Genomic DNA, 10,000 nt, shown 5'->3' on the forward strand with positions numbered 1-10,000 from the left:
CACAGGAACGCCACCTCCTCTGATCCGGCTTACATCTTGTCATCTTTGCAGGAACATTTTTTTTTCTCCCGCCTGATTCTCCGTCCGCGGCGTCTGATTGGAGGACGGAGGACGGAGGACGAGGCTGGACGGAGACGGCGAGCGATGGAGATGAAAATCAGGTTACAGCTTTGTTTTGTTTTACAGGAACGAGGGGGGGGGGGGGGGGGGGGCAGAATATCTACATCGTCACACTCCATAGCAACCGCTGTCTGACGACCAGCTGGTTGCTATGGTCACAGATCAATAGGGTGGAGGTTCGGTGTGAACACAAACGTCAAGTATTCTCCGTCCTCCCCCAGGTCTCTGTCCTCCCTCAGGTCTCTGTCCTCCCCCAGGTCTCTGTCCTCCCCCAGGTCTCCGTCCTCCCCCAGGTCTCCGTCCTCCCCCAGGTCTCTGTCCTCCCCCAGGTCTCCGTCCTCCCCCTGGTCTCCGTCCTCCCCCAGGTCTCTGTCCTCCCCCTGGTCTCTGTCCTCCCCCTGGTCTCTGTCCTCCCCCAGGTCTCCGTCCTCCCCCAGGTCTCCGTCCTCCCCCTGGTCTCCGTCCTCCCCCAGGCCTCTGTCCTCCCTCAGGCCTCCGTCCTCCCCCAGGTCTCCGTCCTCCCCCTGGTCTCTGTCCTCCCCCAGGTCTCTGTCCTCCCCCAGGTCTCCGTCCTCCCTCAGGTCTCCATCCTCCCCCAGGTCTCCGTCCTCCCCCTGGTCTCTGTCCTCCCCCAGGTCTCTGTCCTCCCCCTGGTCTCTGTCCTCCCTCAGGTCTCTGTCCTCCCCCAGGTCTCTGTCCTCCCCCAGGTCTCTGTCCTCCCCCCTTGTCTTGCCCCACAGCTCCGGGGACAGATGTGAGAATGAGACGCAGGAAGTGACTCAACATGTCCTAAATCCTCAACGTTATGAGACCGGTTTGATCGGGACTCCCTGAAGACTAAGGCGTCTCTGGTGAGGACGCTGCATGGATAGCAAGGCAACTGATGCCGTTGCCATAGCGATCAGAAAATAAAACAGAGGAAACAATAAGTGAAGAACCGCTCTTTGTTTGTGTGTTCTTCAGGATAAATAAATTTAGTCTAAGTCTAAGGGTTAGCCTAAGGGTTAGGGGTTGGTCTTAAGGGTTAGGGGTTGGTCTTAAGGGTTAGGGGTTGGTCTTAGGGGTTAGTCTTAGGGTTAGGGGTTGGTCTTAAGGGTTAGGGGTTGGTCTTAAGGGTTAGGGGTTGGTCTTAGGGGTTAGCCTTAGGGTTAGGGGTTGGTCTTAAGGGTTAGGGGTTGTCTTAAGGGTTAGGGGTTGGTCTTAGGGGTTAGTCTTAGGGTTAGGGGTTGGTCTTAAGGGTTAGGGGTTGGTCTTAGGGGTTAGTCTTAGGGTTAGGGGTTAGTCTTAGGGTTAGGGGTTGGTCTTAAGGGTTAGGGGTTGGTCTTAGGGGTTAGGGGTTGGTCTTAGGGGTGAGGGGTTGGTCTTAGGGGTTAGTCTTAGGGTTAGGGGTTGGTCTTAGGGGTTAGTCTTAGGGTTAGGGGTTGGTCTTAGGGGTTAGGGGTTGGTCTTAGGGGTGAGGTGTTGGTCTTAGGGGTTAGTCTTAGGGTTAGGGGTTGGTCTTAAGGGTTAGGGGTTGGTCTTAGGGGTGAGGTGTTGGTCTTAGGGGTTAGTCTTAGGGTTAGGGGTTGGTCTTAAGGGTTAGGGGTTGGTCTTAGGGGTTAGGGGTTGGTCTTAGGGGTTAGGGGTTGGTCTTAGGGGTGAGGGGTTGGTCTTAGGGGTTAGGGGTTGGTCTTAGGGGTGAGGTGTTGGTCTTAGGGGTTAGTCTTAGGGTTAGGGGTTAGTCTTAGGGTTAGGGGTTGGTCTTAAGGGTTAGGGGTTGGTCTTAGGGGTGAGGGGTTGGTCTTAAGGGTTAGGGGTTGGTCTTAAGGGTTAGGGGTTGGTCTTAAGGGTTAGGGGTTGGTCTTAAGGGTTAGGGGTTGGGGGGGTCGACCACAGCGACAATCCAGTTTGTGATGAGGAGGAAAACGGGAGGCAGGGCCTTCGCTGTGGGGGGGGGGGGGGGGGGGGTGTTTCTGGAGGAGGGAGCTAGCATGATATGTTCATTAGCGTTCACCCAGGGGACATCAGAGCACAGCTGAGTTAGCAGGGCAACGTAGCACCACAGGCTAGGGAAACAGACAGAGGAGCAGGAGGAGCAGAGAGGAGCAGAGAGGAGCAGAGAGGAGCAGAGAGGAGCAGAGAGGAGCAGAGAGGAGCAACGAGGAGCAGAGAGGAGCAGAGAGAAGCAGAGAGGAGCAGAGAGGAGCAGAGAGGAGCAGAGAGGAGCAGAGAGGAGCAACGAGGAGCAGAGAGGAGCAGAGAGAAGCAGAGAGGAGCAGGAGGAGCAGAGAGGAGCAGAGAGGAGCAGAAGGAGCAGAAAGGACCAGAGAGGAGCAGAGAGGAGCAGAGAGGAGCAGAGAGGAGCAGGAGGAGCAGAGAGGAGCAGAGAGGAGCAACGAGGAGCAGAGAGGAGCAGAGAGGAGCAGAGAGAAGCAGAGAGGAGCAGGGAGGAGCAGGAGGAGCAGAGAGGAGCAGAGAGGAGCAGGGAGGAGCAACGAGGAGCAGAGAGGAGCAGAAGGAGCAGAAAGGACCAGAGAGGAGCAGAGAGGAGCAGGGAGGAGCAGAGAGGAGCAGAGAGGAGCAGAGAGGAGCAGAGAGGAGCAGGAGGAGCAGAGAGGAGCAGGGAGGAGCAGGAGGACCAGAGAGGAGCAGGAGGAGCAGAGAGGAGCAGCTCGTGATGGGGAGACAATGAGGTCACGTGAATTCAGGCTGCCTCAGGAGCATTCAGCTCCTCCTCATGTTCCTCCTCAACCCCCGAACACAAACCCGTCAGACTCACAGCTCCTCTCGTCGGTGGTCTTTGCCGGGATCTCCTCCACGCAGTCGGCTGGAAACCAGCCCAGCAGGCCGCGGGCGCTGCCCTCCCAGAACCCGCCCTCTCCGATGCTCAGGACTGGGACGAGGAGAGGAGAGGAGAGAAGGAGAGGAGAGGAGAGGAGAGGAGAGGAGAGGAGAGGAGAGGGAGCGGAGGAGTTAGAACTCAAAGGAGCGCCCAGAGGAGATATTAGAAAGGGTGATCGGTTCTAAAGCATCGGCAGCAAAAAGGAAACTGATCCTGAAGCGGCTCCGTAAAACAGACCTGAAGGTCAGGTCCCTGCTTCAGGTCCCTGTTTCAGGTCCGTGCTTCAGGTCCGTGCTTCAGGTCCCTGCTTCAGGTCCCTGTTTCAGGTCCGTGCTTCAGGTCCCTGCTTCAGGTCCCTGTTTCAGGTCCGTGCTTCAGGTCCCTGTTTCAGGTCCCTGTTTCAGGTCCGTGCTTCAGGTCCCTGTTTCAGGTCCGTGCTTCAGGTCCCTGCTTCAGGTCCCTGTTTCAGGTCCGTGCTTCAGGTCCCTGTTTCAGGTCCCTGTTTCAGGTCCCTGTTTCAGGTCCCTGTTTCAGGTCCCTGTTTCAGGTCCGTGCTTCAGGTCCGTGCTTCAGGTCCCTGTTTCAGGTCCCTGCTTCAGGTCCCTGTTTCAGGTCCGTGCTTCAGGTCCGTGTTTCAGGTCCCTGTTTGGAATCTGGAGTTTTTCCAGATGCTAAGGATGCTAACCTTTCACGGCTGGCACGGTGCCCCCCCGGTGATAAACCATCCGGAACAAAACAAAGTCGGCTCCCACGTCTCACCTTTGACCCTGTCGCTCTTGTAGAGGTTGATCTCGCCTTCGGCCTGCGCCGTGTGAGGACGGACCACCACGAAATGTCTCCCAGGGACGGCGCTGTACAGCTTCTTCCTGGGACCGCCTCCTTCGCCGTGGCTGCCGGGACTGACAGGAGACAGAAGGAGGTGGTGAGGACTTCCAACAAACTCGACGAGACTCTGGAGACCCGTCTGGAGACCCGTCTGGAGACACGTCTGGACTCTGACAGGAAGTCTCCTCTGATCATTGAGGACTAGAAAACACTCGTCTAGTTCTTTTTAACGGATTTGTCATATTTCTACATTCCCTCCAAACTATCTGAACGCCATTCTGTCTGCACACGGAGCAGACACTCAGAACCGGCAGGAAGTGGGTCAGCACGCAGGCTCGGACCCGGAGCCGCAGGGGATTCTGGGTAGGAGACAAAGTGACAGTGACGGATCAGCAGCAGAGGCGTGGACTGAGAAAGCCAAATATTCACGGCAAAGACACGCCCACAGGAAGGAGAGTGTCGTGCATGAGGATGCAGCGCCGCTTAGTGGCCGAATCATGCAAATGCGTTTAATGGTTTACTCCAGTGACAGCTTTTATTGATTCTATTAGAGTCACACTAAAATCATCTGAGACTCATGAACGAGTCCGATCGCCTTTATGGATCAGAACCGTTCATCTGGAGTGGAAACCCAGATGAACGTTCTCTGACGTCATGGACGTGTCCAGGAGGAGGAGCTTCAGGGGAGCGAGGTACTGAAAGGGGCAGCAAATAGTGGGTCACCTTGTCCTGCAGACCACGCCCCTTCTCAAATGAGCTGACCCCATTACCTGCAGAGACACGCCTACCAAGGGGGGCACCGTGGACGAAACACCAAATATCAGAGCCACTTACAGGACAGGTGAGTCTGGGGGTAAAACCTGCTGGGTCGGGTTCCTCTGACCTCACCTGGTCCAGATCCAGACGGGATCCGGACAAAGAGGCGGAGTCAGGGTTTCACTTTTATTGATATTAACCCTGAATAGATAAAAACACGATCAGAGAAACATGAGCGTGATTGGTCGGCCTGGAAGGGGGTGTGTCCTCTGAGAGACCATTAGTCAGGTTATGATAAGTAACTACAGAGTTAAGTGTTTCATGTTGTTTTTCTTTGTTGTTAAGCGGTTTCTATTAATACAAAGTCATTTCCTTCTTTGGTCAACAGTTTCCTGGGGGCGGGGCTTACAGCAGCTGTTTCCTGCATCATTCCAGCTCTGACATCAGAGCGCAGCGCTAAACTGTTAACCGTTCACTGGCGTTAGCTTAGCATCTCAACTAGCATTAGCTGGACTCCTGACCCCTGCGTTAGGGTCACGGTATCCGACCACAGCAGGCGGGTCGGCTTCAGAACCGGGCCCTCCGGATCAGCTGCGACGGAGGAACCATCAGCCGCCTTCTTTTTTTATTTTATTTTAAATCACCCAGATGGCTTTGAGGTGCTAATTAGACGGCGTTGATTAATACCAGCTGTGCGTAATGTGTGCTATTATGGGATGAGCAGGAGGAGGAGGAGCAGGAGGAGGATGAGAGGAGCAGGAGGAGGAGAGGAGCAGGAGGAGGAGGAGCAGGAGGAGGAGGAGAGGAGCAGGAGGAGAGCGGGAGGAGCAGGAGGAGGAGAGGAGCAGGAGGAGGATGAGAGGAGCAGGAGGAGAGCGGGAGGAGCAGGAGGAGCAGGAGGAGGATGAGAGGAGCAGGAGGAGAGCGGGAGGAGCAGGAGGAGCAGGAGGAGCAGGAGCAGCATCTCATCCATAACCGCATCCTGCTGGGAGCTGTTGCCATGACGCCCAGGCCTGACTGACAGCTGTCACCGTGTGTTGTGTGTGTGTGTGTGGGTTCACGCCGTCCTGTGTGTCGAGGCCACAGAGATGCCGCGGAGTGTGTGGGAGGAGGGGGGGGGGGGGGGGGAACGCTGATCCGGGAGAGGATCAGCATCCCGGAGCGAGAGAACCAGACCCAGAACCAGAACCAGAACAAACAAGCAACGCATCTCTAGAAAAGCCCATAAAACGACAATGACATCATCCATCTTGTGTCCGACGGGAGGCTAAAGCATCCGACGGGGGGCTAAAGCATCCGACGGGAGGCTAAAGCATCCGACGGGGGCTAAAGCATCCGACGGGAGGCTAAAGCATCCGACGGGGGGCTAAAGCATCCGACGGGGGCTAAAGCATCTGACGGGAGGCTAAAGCATCCGACGGGGGGCTAAAGCATCCGACGGGAGGCTAAAGCATCCGACGGGAGGCTAAAGCATCCAACGGGGGGCTAAAGCATCCGACAGGAGGCTAAAGCATCCGACGGGGGGGGTAAAGCATCCGACCCAGTTTAGATCGGACGAAGATGAAGAGGAGGACGTCAGAAGGCGTCAAACTCGTATTCCCTCCAATAGTACGTCAGAATACACAAAACTGTCCTCCTCCAGTCCTCCAGCCCTTCATCTTGTCTTTGCTCCTCTTCCTCTCCCCTCCCTCTGGGCTTTCATTCTTCAGCGACCCCCCCCCCCCCCTCGTCTTTCTGTCTGTGGTTATACCCTCGACATCAGAGCTACAGAGTGGGTAGTGTTGGTACAGCCAATGTGTCCATCTGCCAAGGAGGAGGAGGAGGAGGAGGAAGAGGAAGAGGAGGGGGAGGAGGAGGGGGAAGAGGAAGAGGAAGAGGAGGGGGAGGAAGAGGGGGAAGAGGAAGAGGAGGGGGAGGAGGAGGGGGCCAGGGAGCATGTGTCTAAAGTGGGATTGACAGTTACACCGCTTTGAGATAAACGACCGTCACACTTTAATGCCAGATCACATGTTCACATGAACACACACACACACACACACACACACACACACACACACTCACACACACACACTCACACACACACACACACACACACACACACACACACACACACACAGACACAGACACACACACACACTCACACACACACACACACACACACACTCACACACACACTCACACACTCACACAGACACACACACACACACACTCACACTCACACACACAGACACACACACTCACACACACACATACACACACAGACACACACACACACACACACACACTCACACTCACACACACACACACACACACACACACACACACACAGATGGAAGAATTCATACATGAGACACGCTGCTAATCCACAAACTTGCAAGTACTTGCGAAGTGTGTGCAGGGAGCCATAGCAACGGTTGCCATGGTTGAGTGTTTGGATGGCACGTTTCCCAGAGAAAGCTGTCATACATCAGATCATATGGGGGGGGGGGGGCATCTTATTATGGGCTGTAATGACCTCCAAGCCATCCCAGTTTAAGACGAGACCAACTGGAAAGCCGGGTGGGGCCGAACCAGGGGCGGGACCATACTGACTCAGGAGCTTCCTATTGGATGTCAGTGATGTCATTCTGTAACTGTCATTGGTCAGGAACCAAATATCAATCATTGAAAAACTGCTGGATGGATCCGGATCAATAAAAATCTGAAGATTTAGATTAAATTCTGAGATGATCCGGATTCCCGTCTGGATTCAGAAACATCTGGATTTTCCCATTTACTTATAACGGAGGCTTTAAAAACATCTGCATTAAATCCAAACATCAGCTCTGATTCACTTTGACTTTTCATGTTGGTGTATAAAGATACCGAGAACCATCTAGAACCTTCTGGTGCTGATCCAGATCACCGTGTGGACGGTGCAGATCCAGTTAGGGGGGGCTGCTTGGGGGGGTCTCTAGGGTTAGGGCTACAGCTGTGTGACGTCTGGCGACACGTCCACCATGTCCAGAAACATCTGGACAGAATTCATGTCGAGACAACCGGACCACGTTCGGGATGGAGCAGGTTTCGATTCTCTCACCTGGCCTGGCGCTGGGCCCGGCGGGCCTCCCCCCCAGCCGGCTGAGGGAGGGTGACCGGCTCCTCGCCCCCCTCCCCATGGTCCGGACCACCACGTTGCCATTGGGGCTGCCGCTGGGCATCTGGGGCGACAGCTGCGGTGTAATGCAGAGGAGCCAGGCTGCGAGGGGCCCTGCTGGGGGGCCCTGCCGTGCTGGAGGGTGGGGGCCCAGTGCTGCTGATGCTGCTGGTACTGGCCCACCAATAGGTTGTTGTCGCTGTTGGAGCGCAGGAGGACCCGCGGCGCCGCTAACGAGGAGGACGGCTGCTCGTTTCCGGACGAAGGACCCCGGCGGCGTTTGGAGTAGGCGGGGCCTCACGGAAAGGCACTGGGGAGGGGACGGGGAGAAAGAGTTTATACATTTAAAACCGTGTGGGAAGTAAAATCACAGAACTGGGTATTTAGTCAGAACCATCAGATCTCCGGTCGGAGGTGCCCCGCCCCCAGGAGGCCCCCCGACTCCTCCCCTCAGACCACACCTGTGTTTATGGCATCCCGTCAGAGTAAAGCTGCGGTTTGAACGCAGAAGCTCCATCAAACCAAAATCAGGCGGAATTCTGTTTGGTTCTAGGCCCAGGTCTTTGGTTTGTCTTTGGTTGGTCTTTAGTTGGTCTATGGTTGGTCTTTGGTTTGTCTTTGGTTGGTCTTTAGTTGGTTCTTTAGTTGGTTCTTTGGTTGGTCTTTGGTTGGTCTTTGGTTGGTCTTTGGTTGGTTCTTTGGTTGGTCTTTGGTTGGTCCTTGGTTGGTCTTTGGTTGGTCTTTGGTTGGTCTTTAGTTGGTTCTTTAGTTGGTCTTTAGTTGGTCTTTGGTTGGTCTTTGGTTGGTCTTTGGTTGGTCTTTGGTTGGTCTATGGTTGGTCTTTGGTTGGTCTTTAGTTGGTTCTTTGGTTGGTCTTTGGTTGGTCTTTAGTTGGTTCTTTGGTTGGTCTTTGGTTGGTTCTTGGTTGGTCTATGGTTGGTCTTTGGTTGGTCTTTAGTTGGTTCTTTAGTTGGTCTTTAGTTGGTCTTTGGTTGGTCTTTGGTTGGTCTTTGGTTGGTCTTTGGTTGGTCTTTGGTTGGTCTTTGGTTGGTCTTTAGTTGGTTCTTTGGTTGGTCTTTGGTTGGTCTTTGGTTGGTCTTTGGTTGGATGTTAGTGGTTTGCTGGCTGGTTAGTTGGTTAGTTTGGTTAATTTGTTGGTTGCCTGGTTTGTCAGCAACATTAGACAAAATTCATGATGATATGGTGACGACGGCCTGCCTTGATTTCCCCACGGACGCGCCCTTCTTCACACTCCGAACAGGCTAGCACGGTTAGCCTGCTGGTCGCTACATGGCGTCTGATGGGGGATTCGCTGAGTCATCATCACTTCGCTAAAGTCAAATCTCAGACGCGTTGATGAGGAGAAAGGGTGCTAACATTTAATGAGCTAGCACATTTAGGCTATCTTAGCCCCCGAGGTCGCCCCCGAGGTCGCCCCCGAGGTCGCCCCCGAGCTGCCGGGACGACTCGAGCTGAATCGACTCCCTCGATCTCTGAATCTGTTGCTCACAGATAATTAATTAATTTCCTCCACACGGACGCCGTTAGCAGCATTACTGATAAAACACTGGACGGATATTGATCGATACAAACCTGAAGATGGTTCTGGTCTAACTTTGATCCGTTAAATTCTGAGATGATCCGGATTCCCGTCTGGATTCAGAAACATCTGGATTTTCCCATTTACTTATAACGGAGGCTTTAAAAACATCCCAGTCATGAAGGGGTCCGATCAGAACCATCATGAAACACGTCTCCTGGTTCTGATCCAGAATGAGGTCAGGAACAAATATTACATTTTAACATTAAACCCATTTATGGATTCAGGAATCAGTTAAAAATGAACATCAGCTCTGATTCACTTTGACTTTTCATGTTGGTGTTTAAAGATACCGAGAACAATCTAGAACCTTCTGGTGCTGATCCGGATCACCGTGTGGACGGTGTAGATCCAGTTAGGGGGGGGGGGGCTGCTTGGGGGGGGGGGTCTGTGCTCTCCTGTTTTTCTGGAGGGGCGTTAGAAGGCGAGCTCCGAATAAAACGGTTGGAAAAGCAATCCGTGGGATCTGCATAATGAAACTCTTGAAAGGTCAGAAGGTCAGGAAGTCCCTGAGCTGAGAGAGACGATGCTAACGTGATGCTAACTAGGTTAGCGGTCGCAGACCTTTCATTCACTCCAGAGTTTCTCTGAGGAAGTAAACACCTCAGACCAACGTGGCCTTCTTGCTGAACTCACCTGGAGCTCAGGTGAGCGCTTCACCTTTCTACAGACGCTTTTTGGATCATGATCAGAAACACGGGGAGGCGATCCGGTCTGAGGAGAGGGTCTCTGGTCCGGATCA

The 10,000-nt window shown here is 54.1% G+C and overlaps 1 protein-coding gene across 1 annotated transcript in view; it reads right to left on the reverse strand.

Annotated features, from left to right (window-relative positions):
- The window catches only part of LOC137904091 (SH3 and multiple ankyrin repeat domains protein 2-like), a 55,597-nt gene that overhangs the window by 23,741 nt on the left and 21,856 nt on the right, over positions 1-10,000 (reverse strand). Inside the window, 6 exon segments of the mRNA XM_068748290.1 lie at positions 2,879-2,992; positions 3,701-3,840; positions 7,602-7,632; positions 7,635-7,736; positions 7,739-7,954; positions 7,957-7,968. Of these exon segments, the coding sequence (XP_068604391.1) occupies positions 2,879-2,992; positions 3,701-3,840; positions 7,602-7,632; positions 7,635-7,736; positions 7,739-7,954; positions 7,957-7,968 (615 nt within the window).

Source organism: Brachionichthys hirsutus, chromosome 1 (assembly GCF_040956055.1).
Source record: "Brachionichthys hirsutus isolate HB-005 chromosome 1, CSIRO-AGI_Bhir_v1, whole genome shotgun sequence".
Lineage (NCBI taxonomy): Eukaryota > Metazoa > Chordata > Actinopteri > Lophiiformes > Brachionichthyidae > Brachionichthys > Brachionichthys hirsutus.